The sequence below is a fragment of the Sus scrofa genome, chromosome 1 (assembly GCF_000003025.6).
Source record: "Sus scrofa isolate TJ Tabasco breed Duroc chromosome 1, Sscrofa11.1, whole genome shotgun sequence".
Classification (NCBI taxonomy): Eukaryota; Metazoa; Chordata; class Mammalia; order Artiodactyla; family Suidae; genus Sus; species Sus scrofa.
Window position 1 is genome coordinate 137,963,537 of NC_010443.5, and position 20,628 is coordinate 137,984,164.

The following is a 20,628-nucleotide window of genomic DNA, read 5'->3' on the forward strand; positions in this document are numbered from 1 at the left end:
GGCCAGGTCAAGTGCTCTTTGGGCAAGCTACGTAGGACTCCAAAGATGACAAATCGAGCAGTCATAGAGAAAGCTTGGGATAGGCCACATGTTCCAGAGCAGCAGTCTTGAAGGGCCATCACCATCATGCTGCGTAGAAAGATTATTTTAAAAGGTGTATGGGAGGGGGCGAGCACAGTCATGCAATGGTATACACTGCATATATAAAGACATTATCTGTCTCTGGGGATCTATCTATTAGTAACCAGAAGAGAAAAGAATCCTTAACACTGGAAAAAATTTGCCTACTTTCTCTGGTGACTTTCTTGGCCACATCTGAGAAAACAACTGTGCACATAAGAACACAAGATTTGGATTCACTCTCCAAAGTTAATAAATGATTACTGAATGAAGTAGTCTGGAACAAAGGAGGGCAGGTAGAAGGAATGATGCTTTAGGCCACAGTCCAGGGATGGAAGGCACTGAGTGTGAGTCACCCTGTAGCCCTTATCTGTCAGCCCAAGGAGAAAAGAACTGGCATGGCCTGATAGGCACCATAAAAGGCAGGCAGGCAGGAGGAGGAAGACAGTGCACTGAAAGATCCCCTTTTAAGAGAAACATAAAATCTCATGAGAGCTGCCTGAGAAATTACCCTGGCCTTCCATTTCCAAGGCATGGCAAACAAAAAAGCCTTTGTGGTTGTTAGCACAACTGTAGAAATGTACAAAACCAAAGCCTTGTTACCTTCTAAAGCAGATCCATTTGGACAAAATATTCACATTTCAATGAGGAAACAAAGTAAATGCATGAGAACTGTGCTGTTTAAACATGCATGTTCCAATGAATATGTCACAGTGAAGAATTAGGATAAAAAGAAGCAATAAAGTTTAAAACAACTCCATTAAACACAAAAGCAACTTTGGAGAGCTTGGAACATTAACTTAAATTCTTGTTGGGTATTTAGCACATGTGTGTACAAGGCCCGCCATCTGCTGGCAAGGTTTGGTACTGCTAATTTGGAAAGTACTCAAGAGGTGCTGGATTTTGGCAGAGGATAATCTACTTAATTTTGTAGCAAGTGATCAACATTAAATACTAATAACATTAGTTAGGTCTCAATTTAGTCAACAAGTATCAGATCTTGGACCTCATATTTGTATATTTCCTGTTTTATAATACAAGGTGGAATGTCTACTTCTGGGCAGGAAGAAATTCTGGACTGGTAGGCTTTCCCAGTCACTACTCTTCTTCCTCCACTACATAAATGGAACTATACAGCATAAATTCTTTTCAGACTGGCTTCTTTTTTTCTTTCTTTTTTTTTTTTTTTTTGGTCTTTTTCTAGGGCCGCACTCGCGGCATGTGGAGGTTCCCAGGCTAGGAGCTGTAGCTGCCGGCCTTCGCCAGAGCCACAGCAATGCGTCTGTGACCTACACCACAGCCCACGGCAACGCTGGATCCTTAACCCATTGAGTGAGGCCAGGGATCGAACCCACAACCCCATCGTTCCTAGTTAGACTCGTTAACCACTGAGCCACAATGGGAACTCCCAACCTGGCTTCTTTCACAAACATGTTTGTGGGAATCATCCATTATGTTAAGCGTAGGAGTAATCTGAACATTTTCTTTGTCTGAACAGCTCACAATTTTATCTACCCTGCCTCTGATAAGCATTTGGATTGTTTCTCCAATTCTTGGGTATTATAAATAACATAGCTTTGGACATTCTTGGCTGTGCCTTTTGGTGATGTCAGGAAACAGGAACCCATGTGCCCTGCAAGTGAGGGCAGATGGGTGTAGCAATTGGCCAGTACGTGATGAACTTAAGTACAAGCATACTCTGTGACCATGCAATCCTCCCTGTGGAGTACAAGCCTCATAAAAAGTCTTTCAGAGTTACCTAAGTGGAGCTGCACAAGGATATTCATGGCACGGAGTTCCCGTTGTGTCTCAGTGGTTAACGAATCCGACTAGGAACCATGAAGTTGCGGATTCGATCCCTGGCCTTGCTCAGTGGGTTAAGGATCTGGTGTTGCTGTGAGCTGTGGTGTGGATCGCAGACGTGACTCAGATCCTGCATTGCTGTGGCTCTGGCATAGGCTGGCACCTACAGCTCCGATTAGACCCCTAGCCTGGGAAACTCCATATGCTGCAGATGTGGCCCTAAAAGGACAAAAGACAAAAAAAAAAAAAAAAAAAAAAAAGACATTCATGGCAGGGCCATTATGGGAACTGAGGATGATTGAGCCAAATGCCTTTAGCTTGGAGGGCAGACAAGCTCAGGATGGCAGGTGCATTCCATGGGGCATAACAAAACATCAAGGAAGGGGCAACAACTGAAAACAGTGCTGAGTAGATAAAAGTGAGAGACAGAGTGAGACTATACTGCAAATTTATACAAACCTGAAATGTATAAATACAGAAAACAGTACTATATCTTATTCAAAGATACATACTCAAAGATATCAATCGGCAATTAAAGAGGTTATCTGTGATATATGTCAGGCAGAATGAGAGTAAGGATCAGAGGCGAAAGGAAAAATAGCAACTGAAAGAAAGCACACCTAAGGTTTACATAGGCTGATGAATTATCTGCCCTTCAATTAATAAGAGTGGGCTTATGATTACCAAACATCTTTTAACACCATGAAGCAAAGTTAGTCCTCCCCAGTCTCTATTCACATGGAAGCCCTGGGTGCATCCTCTCAGGGCCCTTTTCTTCTGAAAATGACTTTAGTGGGTCCCCAAGTTCTCTTGGGAATCAATCCATGCATGCAGTCTGATTCTTAAGTTACACTCAATTCTTCCAGCTTTGGTTAAGGGACGCCATGCTGGTCTGCTGGGGATTCTTTGTGTTTCCTAGAATAGACTTTTCTCTGCCCTCTTCCTCCCACAAACACACCCTTCCTAAGAGTGTGCACAGACTCTGTCACTCCACTGCTGTGGGGAATTGGCTTGGGCGGGGGGACCTCTGGGGAAGGATAAATGTGATGACACTTGAGGCCCACCCCCCTCTCCCCAGGCTCCAAGCATGGTATCTCTTCCATCTGAGTTTACCTGGTGAGTGTGGGGTGGGGGTAGGAAAAACAAGGAACAATCCTCTCATCCTCATGGATTCAGATACCTTTAGGATCTTTCTCCTTTGAGGCCCTAATCTTAAGATTAGTGTATTGAAATATTTCAGAATAGAGTGGGAGTGGGGGGGAGGGAAGGGAACGGAAGTAGGAGGAGAGGCAAGGAGCTCAGGCAAGAAGCAGAAAGTTAAGCAAACGACATGAGAACTCTAGGACTGGGTGGATATGAGAGCTCTACATGTTTATGGAGCAGTGCCACTGACACATGTGTCTTACTTATGGCAGCTCTGACATGACCATCGTCCTCCCTTTCATACTCCTGGACAATGGCCATGGAGAGTCCATGGACACAGCATGGTGAAGCTCCTCCTGCCTGAAGACAGATTCTTCTGGCAAGGAACTCCCAGGCATCACATATACAAAAAGTCCTAAACTGGAAACTCACTGTGCAAATGACAATTTGATCCGCGCTTGAATTTCCATCCATTCTTCCTTTATAATCCTTCCACACTGCAGCAGCTCTTTCGAAATCCTTTCAGCTTTTGTCAAATTTTCTGAAGCTTCCTTAAATCTGAGTTGTGTTCAGGAAACTTGACACTTGGTGCTACCTTCTGGGGCCTCGGTTCCAGGACACTCTTGGCTCTCATACTCCCCACCACCCTTCCTGGGTCACCTGTCACCTTTCGATTTCACCTTGAAAATTAGTGCTGAGAGGCAAAAGGATACTTTTGAAGGGAGAGTAAGGCTCTCCCCATGGTATGGAACAGCTCAACCGAACACTTGAAAACATCTGTATTGTCACTGTAGGCAGGCATGATGAAGTTGGTGAGTATTTCTTTGGCTTTTTCTGCATGTTGTTTTGCTTGCAGTGACAGTCCTGTGGACCAAGAGAAAGAAGTCTCAGTTGTGCTTTCATTTCAGCTGGTCAGGAATGCAGTTATCTATGGCCAGGGAATCGAATGAGGTCTCCTTTCTAGATCATCAGCTGGCACATGGAGATATATCGGGGCAGCCTGAAATACTGTCATGACTGTAAGAAACAAATAAGTGTTTGATAGCTAGTACTCAAGACAAATTTGGGGGTGAGGGGTAAAATTTCTGAATTTTCTACTTACCCATCCATAATCAAAACTTTATTTTTTTCTTGTCTTTTTGTCTCTTCAGGGCTGCACCCACAACATAGGAGGTTCCCAGGCTAGGGGCTGAATCAGAGCTGTAGCTGCTGACCTACACCACAGCCACAGCGGATCTGGGCTGCATCTGTGATCTACATTGCAGCTCACGGCAGCGCCGGATCCTTAACCCACTGAGCAAGGCTAGGGATTGAACCTGTGTCCTTATGGATACTAGTCAGGTTCGTTAAGCACTGTGCCACAACAGGAACTCCTAATCATAACTTTAGAGAAGTATTTTTACATAATACAAATACGATGACATCTATAAAAACTAACAAACACAATTCCAATGAGGCAAGGGGCTAATGTGCTATAACCTCTTATTTCTAAGTGGTAATAGACTAATATGAAAGAAATGGAGCTTAAAAAAAAGTTACTACCAAGAATGAATTCCCAATGTGTCCCAGCATTCCTGCCTCCCATCCTCTTCCCCACTGACACACACTTCCACCCATATCCTAATACTCCTGGTCTTCCATTCTTCACTACCTGGAATTGTATCTCAAATTTCTAAAAAAAAAAAAAAAAGAAAAAAAGAAAAGCTATCAAAATATGAAGTTCATTCTGTTCCTAAGTCTATAAAAGAGAAAATATTTTCTGATTGAGAAAATCCAGGGTATGCTATTCCTATAGGAACCCTTACAAAATTCTGTCTTATTTTTTTTAAGCACACAGTCTACCTACCAGAAATTAATAAGTGCCAATACTGTAGGCAATATTATAAAAGTCTTTATGAATTTTAGTCTACTTCCTCAAGGAACTTGAACTCGGTCTACTAGAGGCAGCGTGGATTGAGGTTCAAGAACACCAGCTCTGAAATCAGACTGCCCAGAATGAATTCTCTCTCCCACCACTTACACTGAAATGTTGCCCTCAGCTTCCTTGACTGGAAACAGGGGTAATAATATTACCCACCTAATAACACTGTAATGAAGACTGAGTAAAATTACATATGGAAAATAGCATGGTGCCTGACACTCAATAAGGCCATAAATAGTATATACTGCTTTTACTTTAAGAAAAAAAGACTGTCATGCAGAAAGGTATCAGACTGTGGAAGAAAAACATATGCCAGGACACTGGTACTGACATCCAAAATCCTAGGTCTGAGACTTAGATCAGCTATCTATTAAACAGCATGACCTGGAGCAAGCTACTCAACCCAAACTCACTCACTGCTTCCTCTGAATCTAGAGAATAGAGGGATGGGGGTAGGGTTTGAACTAGCTGATCTCCAGGGTCCCCTCTGGCTCTATGAGTCTTTGATCCAACAGGGAAGTCTAGTACAGATTTGGTTAAATTTATTGGGTGGCAATTGCATGCTTAGATTTGTGGTGTTTTCCACTTCTATTCATTTATTTATTCTTTGGGCCAATCCTGAGAAATCAGTACCATCATTATCAGTATCATCACTTTTCAGCTAAAGAAACAGAGTACAGAGATGTACTCTTGCACATCTTGTCTTAGGTTGCCAGTCCATGTTTTTTCCCTCTCTGCATCCATTCTCCTTCCTCTGTTTTCCTTGGAGGATGCCCAGCCCCTACACCCCAAGTCCATGTGATTTAGCCAAGGCCAGCCTCTCCCCCAGGATCCAGTGGAGCCAGACTATCCCTTGCCTTTAGCATACAACTCAATTCAGCCCAATAAGAATCCTCAAAGCCTGAGATTTTGCCCACATGGTGGCAACCTTGCTGCCACCATGTGGGCAAAGTCTGGCCAAGAATGGGGCCAATAAAGAGAAAAACAGAACAAAGTGCTGGGAAAAGAGAGGAGCAGAAATCTGATCACATTGTTTAGAAGTATGGATCTGGCTAAGTTTACAGAAAGTTTTAACCTTGGATTTTTAAGTTGTATGGCCCAGTAAATTACCTTTTGTTTATCGCCAGCTTGATTTAGCCTTGATTTTTTTTTTTTGAGGCAGATGTCACTTATAGGCCAGAGACTTTCTGTCAATACAAAGGTGAATGGATCCTATTTTAGGCCGCTATTCTATGCCCTGGGCCATTTCTACAATGCCTTCAAAGCTAACAATTGAGGAGTTCCCGTCATGGCGCAGTGGTTAACGAATCCGACTAGGAACCATGAGGTTGCGGGTTCGGTCCCTGCCCTTGCTCAGTGGGTTAACGATCCGGCATTGCCGTGAGCTGTGGTGTAGGTTGCAGACATGGCTCGGATCTGGCGTTGCTGTGGCTCTGGTGTGGGCTGGCGGCTACAGCTCCGATTCGACTCCTAGTCTGGGAACCTCCATATGCCGCGGGAGTGGCCCAAAGAAATAGCAAAAAAAAAAAAAAAAAAAAAAAAAAAAAAAAAAAAAAAAGCTAACAATTGAACTATCTCCTAAAAATCCTACTTTTAAGATCATAAAAAACAAAGCTCTGAAAGGGCTAAAAATTCTTTTCCTCTTTTATATGATATGCAAAAAATCTTATTGACTCTTTGTGAAAGGAAATGGATGCTCAATGTATAGAGAGGAGAACATCCAAGAAAACCTAATCCTTCTAAAGTCAAGTCAAGTCTGGGGAAAAGAACAGACACCAATGGGCTGATCCTCTGAGTCTAAGACGGACTCACCTGAGAGCTGGAGGTAGCCCTGAGCCAGGTTAATGTGTGCCTCAGCCAGTTTCCAATGCGAGTCACCGTAGCAGATCCTCGTCAGTGCCACACAGCGCACAAGCTCCTGGAGAGCCTGTTTATACTACAGGGGGGGAAAATGGGCCTTCCAGTTAGACAACAAAACTCGAAATCAACTTGTACTTTTATCCATTCAATATCCATTTATTGAGTGTCTATGATGGGCCAGGCATGGTTTTAAGCACTTGTGATACATGGAAGAACAAAACAAAGATCTATTTTTATCTAGTAGAGTGAATAGACAATATACATTAAAAAAAAAAAACAAGTAAAACTTATAGTAGTACATTTAAGTTTATAGCACAAAGTGAAAAATGTAATGGAATAAAGAAGCTGCCCATCAATGAATGGCTTACGACATATTCAGGCACAACAAGTGGGCAACTGGTGGTAGTTTTCAATTAACACTCTCTAGTTCTCAATTCATACACTTTCTTTAGCAGCTAGGATATTAGCACAGCAAATGAGGTCAGTAAGACTTTACAAAAGATTTCATTAAAGGAGAAGGAAGCACATTTTCATTCAGTGCCAGGACAAAGAGAATAGCGAACTGTGGATTCCAGCTCCAGGTCAGTTTAGAACAGAAGTATTACTTGAAGCAAGGCTGGTAGTTTTAAACTACAGCTCCAAAATTTTTGACACTCCTTCCATCCAGAGATGGTGGTCTATGTCCTCTTTACTTTGAATCTGGATATAACTGACTGCTAGACCAAAAAAATATGGAGGAAATGATGCCACATTCTGGGCCCAGGTCTCAAGTAACTGGTGGCTTCCATTTTGTCCCTTCCTACATACTCACTCTTGGAACTTGTTATGGCCTGAATTGGGTCCCTCACCCCCAAATTCATATGTTTAAATACTTCAGAATATAACTGTATTTGGAAAGATGGGTTTTTTAAAAATTTTATTGGAGTATGATTGACTTAAAATGTTGTGTTAGTTTCAGATGTATAGTGAAGTGAATCATATATATATATATATATATCCATTATTTTTCAGATTCTTTTCCCATATAGGACATCACAGATTATTGAGTATAGAATCCCTGTGTTATATAGTAGGTCCTTGTTACCCATCAATTCTGCTACCCAAACTCAACCTCCCAATTTATCCCTCTCCTCAAAGTTTCCCCCTGGTAACCATAACTTTGGTTTCAAAATCTTTGAGTCTATTTCTATTTTGTGAGTAAGTTCTTTCGTATCATTTTTTTAGATTCCACATATTAGTGATCTCAAATGATATCTGCCAGTCTTTTTTTTTTTTTTTTTTTTTTTTTTTTGCTTTTGTCTTTTTAGGGCCACATCCGCGGCATGTGGAGGTTCCCAGGCTAAGGGTCTAATTGGAGCTGCAGCTGTGTGTGTGTGTGTGTGTGTGTATTCCAGAGCCATAGCAATGCCAGATCTGAGCCACGTCTGCAACCTATACCTCAGCTCACGGCAATGCTGGATCCTTAACCCACTAAGCGAGGCCAAGGATAGAACCCATAACCTCATGGTTCCTAGATGGATTCATTTCCACTGTGCCACAACGGGAACTCCGATATCTGTCTTTCTTTGACTTACTTCACTTAGTATAATAATCTCTAGGTGCATCCATGTTGCTGAAAATGGCATTATTTCATTATTTTCATGGCTGAATAATATTCCATTGTGTGTGTGTATGTACCATATCATCTTTATCCATTCCTCTGTTGAAGGACATTTAGGTAGTTTCCATGTCTTGGCTATTGTAAATAGTGCTGCAATTAACATTGGGGTACATGCATCTTTTTGAATTATGGTTTTCTCAAGATATAGGCCAGGAGTGGGATTGCTGGATCATATGACAGTTCTATATTTAGTTTTTCAAGGAAGCTCCTTACTGTTCTCTTAGGGGTTGTATCAACTTACATTCCCACCAACAGTTTGAGTTCCTTTTCCTCCACATCCTGGAGAGACAGCTTTAAAGAGATGAGTAAGTTAAAATGAGGCCATTAGGATGGGGCCCTAATCTAATATGACTGGTGTCCTCATAAGAAGAGAAAAGACACTAGGGATGGGCACGCAGAAAAGTACTTTGTAAAGACCCAGGGTAGGCACCTGCAAGCCAACGAGAGATGCTTCTGAATGAAATCAATGTGGCCAACACCTGACCTTAGACTTCTAGGCTCCAGAACTGTGAGATAATAAACTTCCATTGTTTAAGTCACCCAGTCTGAGGTATTTTTCTGTGGCAGCCCTACAGATTAACAACCTAAGTACCATTCCATGAGGAAGCCTAAGTGGTCCTGTGGAGAGGCCCACCGGGAAAGATGCCGATGGTAGCCCCGATCAGTCAGGTACAGGACTAGGTCACTGTGGCACTGGACTCTCCACCCCTGCTGAGGCCAGCTGAGGCTGCATGAAGCTGGGCTGACCAGAGCCCACTCAGCTCTGAACAAGTTGTAGGTTCCCGAGCAAGACGAATGGTTGTTTTGTTTTATGTCACTAAGTTTTGGAATGTGACAAAGCAACAGATAGCTGGAATAGCAAAAGAGGAAGTGGGAGGAACAAAGCTTAAAAGGGCAAAGCAGAGGCAAAATGGTAAAAACAAGGACAGAGTTGTGGGTAAGACCCAGGACACATTCCTGGTCAATGCCTAAACTCAAGGGACCTGCGCTTCCACACAGTTCCTGTGTGGCTTAGAAACATTCACCCTGAATCAACATTCTTCTTGACAAAAATACAAAGCTAGACAGGTGACCATAGGACAGCTGATTTTTCTGACTTAGGAGGCTCATGAAGGAAGATGGAGTTGTAGCTTTTTTTCTATACTAATATTTTTCTTATTACAAAAGTAATACATCCTCATTATCAAAATATAGGTAAACAAAAAAATAAAAAATCACCTGCAATCTCACCTCTTAGAGGCAACTAAGTAACTATATCTCTCTTTAGTCTTAATTCCTATGAATCTATCTATATATGTTTCCTTCTTAAAAATATACTTATAGGAGTTCCCTTCATGGTGCAGCAGAAATGAATCTGACTAGGAACAATGAGGCTGCGGGTTTGATCTCTGGCCTCACTCAGCAGGTTAAGGATCTGGCGTTGCCATGAGCTATGGTGTAGGTCACAGATGTAGCTCAGATCTGGCAATGCTGTGGCTCTGGCGTAGGCTGGCAGCTGCAGCTCTGATTTGACCCCTAGCCAGGGAACCTCCATATGCTGCGGGTACAGCCCTAGGGAAAAAAAAAAATACACTTATAAGCTACATGGGTTTGTAACTTGTTTTAACAATTTGTGACTATTTCTCCATGTCATCTCCTATGCAATATTTTTTTTTCTTTTTAGGGCTGCACCTGCGGCATATGGAAGTTCCTAGGCTAGGGATCAAATTGGTACTGCAGCTGCTGGTTTATGTCACAGCCATAGTAACACCAGATCCAAGGTGTATCTGTGACCTACATCACAGCAACGTGGATCCTTAACCCACTGAGCAAGGCCAAGGATCAAACCCACATCCTCATGGAATCCAGTTGGGTTCTTAACCTTCTGAGCCACAATGGGAACTCCCCTTATGTAATAATTTTTAATGGCTGCATAGTAGTTTATTATATGGATATATGCTAAGTGCATTATTCAATCCACAGTTATTGATCACTTAGGATGTTTTAAAATTTTTTCTCTCTGCACATCCTGTGCGGATAGGTTTGCTCATATCCATAAGTATTTTCTTAGAATAAATTCCTAGGAACAAGACAATTAGGTTAAGGATATGCAAAACCTGAGGTTTTATGTAGTGTTTACAGGAGTGATTCATAATCTGAATCTAATTATAAGGAAACACAAGACAAATTCAAATTGAGAGGTATCCTACAAAGTAATTGGAGTATAGGTTTGTGGCCCCCACCAAATTCATATGTTGAAATCCTAGCCCCTATTGTGGCATTTGCAGATAGGGTCTCTAAGGATGTAATTAAGGTCAAATGAGGTCATAGAGGTGGGGCCTTGATCCAGCAGGATTAGTGCCCTTATAAGAAAAGACACCTTTGTTTACCCTCCCCCACCCCCCCACACAGAAAAAGACCACGAGAGGACACTATTAGAGGTGGTAGCCTGTCACCCAAGGGGACAGCACTCATCAGACTCCACCCTGCTGACACCTTGATCTTGGACTTTCAGCCTTCAGAACGTGAGGAGTAAATTTCTGTTGCTTAGGCCACCCAGTCTGTGGTATTCTACTATGGCAGCCCAAGCAGACTAATATAGTTCTTTTCACAAATATCAGAACTATGAAAGATAAAGACAGGCTGAGAAAATATTCTAATAGATTGCAAGAGACTAAAGAGGCATAACAACTATAGTCAAAGCAATTCATGGATTGGACCTTGGCTCTGTCTGATTTTTTTTTTTTTTTTTTTCTTTTTGCCTTTTCTAGGGCTGCTTCTCATGGCATATGGAGGTTCCCAGGCTAGGGGTCAAATCGGAACTGTAGCCGCCGGCCTACGCCAGAGCCACAGCAACACCAGATCTGAACTGCATCTGCAACGTACACCACAGCTCACAGCAACGCTGGATTTTTAACCCACTGAGCAAGGCCGGGGATCGAGCCCACAACCTCATGGTTCCTAGTCGGATTCACTAACCACTGAGCCACAACAGGAACTCCTGATTTTTTTTTTTCTATAAAAGATATGTTGAGACAATTGGAGAAATATGGGTACAGTTTGTAGATTAAATAATTCCATGTACCAATATTAATTTCCCAATTTCAATCATTGTACTGTGGCTATGTAGGAGAATATCCTTTATTCCTGGGAAATATGCACTGACGTCTTTAGGGGTAAAGAACAATATATTTGTAACTTCCAGGTATTCAGAAAAATCATGAAAGAAAGAATTAAAAATAAAGAAATTAAGTAAATGTTAACAATTGCTATATTTAATAACTTTTCTGTAAGTCTGAGAGTATTTTAAAGTAAAAACTTACTGAAGAATGGTATTTTAAGAAGCAAAGTATGTCATGTTAATACTTTCCTAAAAACATTTAAAAGGCTTTCTAGGGCACTTAACTTGAGACCTGCAAGGCCCCAAGAGAGCTGCTTCTCCAACTGCATGTCACATCACCCTGAAGCTTCCTCTCATCACTTCAAACATAGTCATGCTACGCCATATTTGTGAATGTTATGTGTGCTGTTTCTTCTCCCTAGAACTTCTTTCCCTTGGCTCTTCCATGCTGGTTCCCTTCCCCTCTTCAGGTGTCAGCTCCCTTACCTAAGACAGGCCCACTCTTATGCCCTCTGGAGCACCTGGTACAACCTCTAGTTAGCTGGATTATTTCCAATATCGACTGCCTCTCAGCTGCATGAGGGCATGCGAGCTGCCTGTTCTATTCACTGCTGAATCCAGGGGTTCCTCATCTGAACTGCAGAAGACAGAAAATGCTTTGGAACCATTCCAGATGCACAGAAAAGGAGTTAATTCCTTACAAACACCAAATGCCTTGGGACACTAGGGCTTAATTCTCTTGTGGAACTGTAGTTGAGAAAGGCTGCCAGGAAAGGCCTACTTCACCTTGGAGAAGGCCTGGCACATATCCAGTGGTAAATATCTGCTGCATAATACATAAGCATACATTCAAAACCAAATTCACACCTCCTCTCCATAATCCTGCTCTTCTTCCTCTATTCATTACAATAACAAAGGGCAACCCTTGGTCAACCAGGCTGGCTGAGACCTAAGTCAGGAGTTGCTCACACTCTCTGGGGCTCACTCTTGCCTCTCCATCCCCTCAGATGTCAGGTTTCACTACTTCCAAATTCTTATCAAAAGATTTCGCATTTCTACTGACTCTGCTATAATTTAGCTCTCATAATCCCTTATCAGAATTATTGTAAAAATCTTCTGAACTGCCCCCCTCCTCTTCCAGTTTACCTCCTTTCTCTTCCTCCTTTACTCAGTTACCCGAGGTCTAAGGTCCAGAAACTCAAACTTGCTTATGGCACTCTTCTGCTTATAATCCTATGATAGTTTCCAGAACCCTCAGGAAAAAAATCTAAACTTTCCCTGGGTGCCAAACAACCTCTGGGCCCCAGCTCCTGTCCCTAATGCAACCTCATTTCCTGCCCTGTGTAATTAAAACCTGCACCCCAGACAGTCACTTATAGTTTCTTCCCTAACAGGCTGTGTGCCCTCAGATGCTCCACTCAAGCGCATCTGTGACCTCTGCCCAGAACACTACTGCCTGCTCTCTTACCTGGCCACCTCCTAGGCACTGTTATCAGTGCAGTCCAAGTAACCTTCATCCCCAGAAGCATGCTTTAACTGCTGTCACACCACCAACTCCAAGGTCTCTTCCCACCCCTCTTCCCTTCACTCCCCACATTTTGCATCTGTAGTTTTGCACCTGTATTACCTGAGTTTGTGTCTGTCATAGAACTTATACTGACTACCATTACCACCTATCTCTCCAACCAGATGGTAAGTCCCTCTGAGGCAGAGGCTGTGGCTTTCCCATCTGTACCCTCAGCACCCACACAGCACCTGGCACATATTAGGTGTATAGTAAATCTTTGTGAAATAAATAAATGGACAAATAGAGCCTGACACATAAAAGGTGGCAGATAAATGCATATTGAATAAATGAATAAAACTTTGGAGATGGGAAAGAAGTATGCAGAGAACAAGAAGATTAAGAACCTAAGAAATACAAGCTCCATGAGAGCAGAAGCTTCATCAGTTCTGTGTTGTATTCCAGTGCTGAGACCTGGCCCACAGGAGGAGCCCAATAAATATCTATTGACTGAGTGGAAATAACTGTAGTAGGTCAAATCCACAACCAGTCTAATATACACTTGTCAAAGGTCAGGGCAGACTTGTTTGTTGATTTGTGCATTCATTCAACAAACATAGTTTTGACTGTGCCAAGTGCTGGGCCTGGAGCCCTGAGGTGCTACATTCATGCTATGGTAAAGGCTCCATCTTCTATATTCACTTGCACCAAAACTCCTGAGAGTAGGAATGTAACCTAAAATATCCTACTTCTCAATTACCACAGAATGGCTCCTTACCTCGTGACTGCTGGCATAGGACCTCGCTTTCTCTTCACAGAAGTGTAGTTTCTCTCGAGGAGGCTGGAACAGTACTGTTTGAGGCAGCTTGTTTTGGAGCTTCTCTCTAGGTGTTATGCTGACGGCAGCAACGATTTCATCCAGGTGGTTGGATATGTGGGTTTCTTGTGATTCTTGCATATTTTTATATACATTATCTCCTAATTTGTAAATAAGAAAACAAAGGTGTTAATGATAATTCCCACCGTTATTTTCAGAAACACATATTTTCCCCAGAAATTGATGATAGCATCTAAGAAAATTTCAACACTATACCCATGGCTTCTTTGAAATAAGTAACATTCTATCCAAAAAGATCTTAGGGAGTTCCCATCGTGGCTTAGCAGAAATGAATTGACTACTATCCATGACGATGTGGGTTCAATCCCTGGCCTCTTTCAGTGGATTAAGGGTCCGGCATTGCCGAGAGCTGTGGCAATGCTGGGCCCTTAAAAAAAAACCCACCAAAAGAAACCAAAAAAGAAAACAAAAAAGCAAAAAGATCCTAGTGGCTAGTACTGATTTCTTTCAAACTGATTTCAAGGTTTGTTTTTTTGTGTGTGTTTTTTTTTAGGGCCACACCCATGGCATGTGGAAGTTCCCAGCTAGGGGCTGAACTGGAGCTGCAGCTGCAGGCCTATGCCACAGCCACAGCACCACCAAATTGGAGGTGAGTCTGCGACCTATGCCACAGCTTGTGGCAACACCAGAGTTACAAGGCATTAATGCACAATCTATGAGGGTAGGTTATTGACAAAGATGATCAAATAAGCTGGGAAACACAAATATTGGTTCCAAAAAAGTAGGGTTCTAGGAGCAAGTAAATAGATAAACATGAATAGGTTTATCTTTTGTCAAAGGCTTTAATGTAGTATAATTCCTTGTGAATATACTACAGATGGGTATACTATGCGGCACTTTCCCTAACATTTTTGACCATGAAATCTTTTTCTAGAGAATCTATTAAATCTTATGCAATTACATTTTTGAGCATTATTCGGGAGACTCTTGAAGTAGAGGAAAATGGAAGGTTGGAGCTACATTTAGAAGATATTGATTTTAGACTAATAGTCTGATTGACTATTAGCAGGTAGTGAGTGGTAAGCCCCTGAAGATAATGAAAATGCTCCTATAAGACTGATCTGTAACTAGTAGACAAATATATTATAATGGAAACTACAGGAGGCAAAGTGATTTTAAACTGCGGATATTCTAGTGCCAGCTTGACTTTTATCATAGCAGTACTTTGCCTGCAATTTTGTTAACTTTTTCTTTAAATTCACACACTTTCTAAAAGCCTAAATACTTTAGCTTCATCCTAATAAGTGATAAATGACATTATAAGTTTGATGTTATATTTTCTCCTAATACAAAATAAAAACAAATATTAATTTTTAAAGAGTTTGTGCTCCTCCACCTAACATCACATTAGGCATCCCCAAATATAAGCACTGTGTACTCCGGGAATTTCTAAATTAGAGTGATGTTTCATGACCATTTTTAACCAGGAACCCATCATTGCTCAAGAAGATTTCACCAAGTTTTATATTCTACAGTTTCTATTCTGACAAAATAGACATTTTCCCTAAAAATATGTTACTTAAAAATTCCCCCAAGAGGAGTTCCTGCTGTGGTGCAGTGGGTTAAGGACCCAGTGTTGCCTCAGCTGTGGGGTAGGTCACAGCTATGGCTCAGATTCAATCCCTGGCCCAGGAATTTCCATATGCCACAGATGCAGTCAAAAAACAAACAAACAAAAAAACTTCCCCCAAGAAATTCTGATACCTCTCCAGAAAATGAATATGGTCCTAAATACATCTTCTTACCACTAGTTGAAAAAAAAAATGGAAAAAAAAAATCACTGATTATGTTACTGTAGTTGTACAAAATGAGCTCAGGTCTATAGTAGCAGTGGGAAGGGAAGTGAGGGGAAGGGTGAGGGGAATTACAGAAAGGGATAATTATTGTAAATTGAGAGCTGCTTGGATATAAAAATTAAAGAAGGGGGTCAATCAAGACTAACTCTCGATATTTTCATCCTGAGACTCTAGAATTGGGCTTGGCACACTTTAGCCATAGGACAAACTCTGTTTGGTTTGTTTTTAGAAGTAAAGCTTTATTGGAACATGGCCCTGTTTGTTCATTTCCATGTTGTCTATGGTTGCTTTCACAATACCCAGAAGTGCATAGCTGTATCAGAAACCCTACAGCCCTCACAGCCTAAAATATTTACTATCTGTCCCTTCACAGAAAAAGTTTACCAACCTTTAAAAATGGTGAAGTCATGAACGGAATTAGTGAGATAGAGGGCAATGATCATTTTGATTAAAACAAACAAACAAACAATCTGGTCTCAGCCAGGTTGAACTGGAGGTTATGGAAGAAAGTTTATATAAGAATATTCAACTTAGTAGTTAGAAACAGGTCATTACTTCTTAATGACACCTTTTAGAAGATAATAGTTTTTCATTTCCTTCTAAAAAATTATCTTATTCCATGATTACTTCCAAATAAGATCTGAGATGACTAGAGGCAAGTGCTGAAGCAGTTAGACTAGATATAGTTACCAAGGCAAAGTGTGTCCACTCCTTAATAACCCAAAATAGAGCTATACATTTTCACCAAGAAGAAAGTAGATGCTTTTCTTTGCTTCATAAAACAATATAGGATGAAAATATCAAACACAGAGAGAAGGAACTAGCCTTTGGTCAAGCTGTTAGAAAGATATAGAGACTAATCTATAATCCAGGTGAATCTCTCATTCCTGAATAGCCCTTCAAAATGTGAAAGGCCAATTCTTCAAGTTCAACATCTAAGCTCTGCCTAAATCATACTGTACAGAGGTTCAGTGCTATCTTAGATTCTAAGATGTTGGCTGACTTTCCTTATAATAATCTCTTGCCTTAAGCTTCCTCATTTACTCAACCCATTGGCTTATGAGACAACCAATACAATAGGTGCTGTGGTCTAGAGAAAGAGCAGTAGCTTGGGATGGGGAATCTGAGATTCCAGAATTTGTGCTATCCCAAATACTCATGTAATATGGGCAATACCAATAACAGACATTTATATAACACTTTATACTTTCACATATTTTACCTCATTTGGCCCCTTACCACAGAAGCGAGTATGATTACCCCTATTTTATAAATGAAGACAATGAAGCTGAGAGATGCTCAATTACTTGCCCTATGTTGTGTGGCCAGAATCAGGACCCTAGTCTTCTAATAATTTGGTGGTTTCTCACCACGTTCTTCTTCCTCTCATTGGTCATAATCTATAGTATTAAGGAACAAATGTTTTTGCTGTGTAAACCTAAGAATGCAATTTTAAAGTAACCACATATTTTTATAATCAGGAAACACAACATCTTCAACAAATTTTACCATGCTTTCTTATCTTCTATTTAGGGGAAGCAAAGAGGAAATTTTAAAAACTATATATGTAATATGTCTTGCAATAATTGCTCTTCTGGGCCTCTGAACCTAGTGTTAAACTTTGAAATTGATTTTTCCTTTTTTTTTCTTTTTGGCATAACTTTTAGTTTGTCTCATGCCTTCTCTCTTATTTTTTTTCTTTTTTGGCCACCCCAAAGCACATGGAGTTTCTGGCCAGGGATCAGATCTTGGCTGCAGCTGCGACTTACACCACAGCAATGCCAGATCCTTTAATTCACTGTGCCAGGCTGGGTATTGAACTTATATCCTGGCACTGCAGAGGTGCATCCGATCCCATTGTACCACAGCAGTAACTCCTCGCACTGACTCTTAATACTGAATCCTTAAAACAGAGGTTATTACCTGAGTGCTCACAGGTTGGATCTCGCCCCTTTACCCCTTGTTTTCCTTTTTTCTTTTTGGCCAGATGATTTTAAAATTTTTAAAAAAATTAGAAGTTTCACATAAAGATGTAGATTTCTGGATTTCTTGCTTCCTTTGAAAACTCCTAACATCTGTTGACACTGAGCCTATGTCACCACATGCAAAAACTAGCCCGGGGAAGGTTGGCGGGGGGAGAGAAGCAGCTGCCCCTGGAGGTAGGATGCACTCTCCAGTCTGCAGTTGCTACCGCTCTCTATTGGCTCCTGGACATAGAAACAAGAAGTGGTTGCATTTGTCATCGCTCCTGTGTTGTTTTTCTCACTGTAGAAGAATAGGTCCCTGTATCCATACCTCTCTTTCAAAGTGCAAAGCTGATGTAAAAGGATGAGATTTTCCTGACCCATGTCACTTGCCACTCATTTCCTGAATTTAATACAATCTAAAACATCTGATTATAAGACACACTAGTATTTTGTAACCACTATGACAGAAACAACACTGCCAATAAACACTTGCCATCAGTTGTGACATGCATTCCAGTTTCAGAGATGTTTTAAATGCCAAAAGAATGTGCATCTATGAATCAATCAAATGAGGAATGTTATTTGCCTGGCTTCTGGAAGCATTTGAATCAGTGACTTTGCTTTAAGTATGTGTCTGTTTCAATGTGTGTAGCACCATATAATAACACTTACAGCACAAAGAAACACTCTTCAGTTTACTTACTTTGAGCTACATGCTTATCATCAGCCACTTTTCTTTTCTTTGTAATAGACATAGTTGGGATTTAAGTTTCCATTAGAAACCAGCCCAGGCCCCACACACCATGCTTTTGGGTTCAGTTTCTCCCACCTCTCAATTAGTGCCCATAACTGCCAGTCAGACATACCCAATCAATTGATGCTATTCCTTCTATCAGACATGTCCAGTAGAATGCCGAAGCACATGATCAGCCCTAGATCAAAGTGGGAGAAAGTAGAGGTCTGAAGTGGGATGGGGTGGGGGTGGGGGGTCTCAGTCTTCCATTTCTAAGAAGTGATGTTCAAAATTTAATAACTGGTATAGTAGGAGGACCAACCAGACTGTAAAAATGGCAACTATGCTGGAGCTTGGTTCTGAATGTCCACTGCTGTTCCAGGTGTTAGCCTTTGGGTGCTGACTTGTGGGGAGCTGTAGGGAGGCTTGAGGAGGGGCAGGAGCCCTCAGGGTAGTAGCTCGTAGGAAATAACAACCATTATGGCTATTTGAGAGTGTACTAGTTAAAAACCAACCTTGCCCATATATAAGCTGAGGCATGAAAAAGCCATGAAATGGAAGAACATTCTACAAAGATACAAAATACCAAAACTGAATAAAAAGGAAAGAGAAAATATGAATAGAAATATAACAAGTAAATAAATTAAATTAGTAATTTAAAATATTTACACAAAGTTAAGCCCAGACCTAGACAATTTCAGTTGTGAATTCTACTAAACCTTTCATGGAAAAAAACAATATGCATCTTTTGTAAACTCTATTAGAAAAAAGAGGAAAGAACCCTTTCCAACTTACTCTATGAGGCCATTATTATCCTTATATCAGATAAAGAAACACAAAACAACAAATTAATTCCCTTAATAAATACAGACACAAAAAAATCCTCAACAAAATATTAGCAAACCAAACCTAGCAACATATAAAAAGGATTATACATTGTGACTGAGGGAGATTTATCCTAAAAATGTAAGGTGTGTTTAACATCTGAAATAACTAATGTAGCATATCATATGAAGAGAATATGAGGACAAAAACTGCACAATCACCTTGATAGATGCAGAAAAATCATTTGGCAAAATTCAACACTCACTTATGTTTAAAAATTTCTTCAACATGATAAAAAGCTGATAAACACTTGATTTTAAAAATCTAAGGCTAATATCACATTTAATGGTGAATGTTTGAATGCTTTCACCCTAAGGATGAAAACAAGGCAAGGACATCTGCTCTCACCACTTGTACTCAATATTGCAAAGGTTGTTCTAGCCAGAATAATAAGAAATAAAAGATATGGGAGTTTCCGTCGTGGCTCAGTGGTTAACGGATCCAACTAGGAACCATGAGGTTGCAGGTTCGATCCTTGGCCTCATTCAGTGGGTTAAGGATCCTGTGTTGCCGTGAGCTGTGGTGTAGGTCACAGACGAGGCTCGGCTCCTGCGTTGCTGTAGCTATGGCATAGGCTGGCGGCTACAGTTCTGATTAGACCCCTAGCCTGGGAACCTCCATATGCCATGGGTGCAGCCCTAGAAAAGACTAAATAAATAAAAATAAAAGGTATGCAGATTTAAAAGAAGAAATAAAACTTTATTATCAGATGACATGATTCTATACATAGAAAATTCTAAGGGATCCACACAGAAAAACAAAATGAAAAAGAAAACAAAAACAATATTAAAAACCTATTAGACCTACTCAACAATTTCAGCAAGGTTGTAGGATACAAAATAAACAAAAATGGTATTTCTATCAATCTGAAAATGAAATTAAGAAAACATTTTTACAATAGCATCAAAGAGAATAAAATAGGAAAAAAGTTAACAATAAAACCTCAAGCCTTTTATACTGAAAAACATTGTAAATGGAGGGACATTTCATGTTTATGGATTAGAAGGCTTAATATTATCAAGACAGCAATACTTCCCAAATGTTGATCTATAGATTTACTGTAACCCCTATCAAAATTCTTGCTGCTTTCCACCACTTCCCCAGAGCTTGATCTTAAATTCCTATAGAAATGTAAGAGACCTAGAATAGCTAAAATGATCTTGAAAAAGAACAAACTTGGAGAATTCGCACTTCCCATTCTTAAAACTAACTACAAAGCTACAATGATCAAAAGAGTG

At 40.7% G+C, this 20,628-nt stretch overlaps 1 protein-coding gene across 6 annotated transcripts in view; it reads right to left on the bottom strand.

Annotated features, from left to right (window-relative positions):
* TTC23 (tetratricopeptide repeat domain 23) overlaps positions 1–20,628 on the bottom strand; it is a 126,305-nt gene that overhangs the window by 92,640 nt on the left and 13,037 nt on the right. For all 6 annotated transcript variants that reach the window (XM_021098378.1, XM_021098398.1, XM_013993223.2 and 3 more), the window contains exons 2-5: positions 13,890–14,089; positions 6,800–6,923; positions 3,780–3,930; positions 3,499–3,624 (exon numbers count right to left, since the gene is read on the bottom strand). In XM_021098378.1, coding sequence (XP_020954037.1) covers positions 3,499–3,624; positions 3,780–3,930; positions 6,800–6,923; positions 13,890–14,069 — 581 coding nt within the window. In that variant the 5' untranslated portion in view covers positions 14,070–14,089. The remainder of the gene's footprint in view (positions 1–3,498; positions 3,625–3,779; positions 3,931–6,799; positions 6,924–13,889; positions 14,090–20,628) is intronic.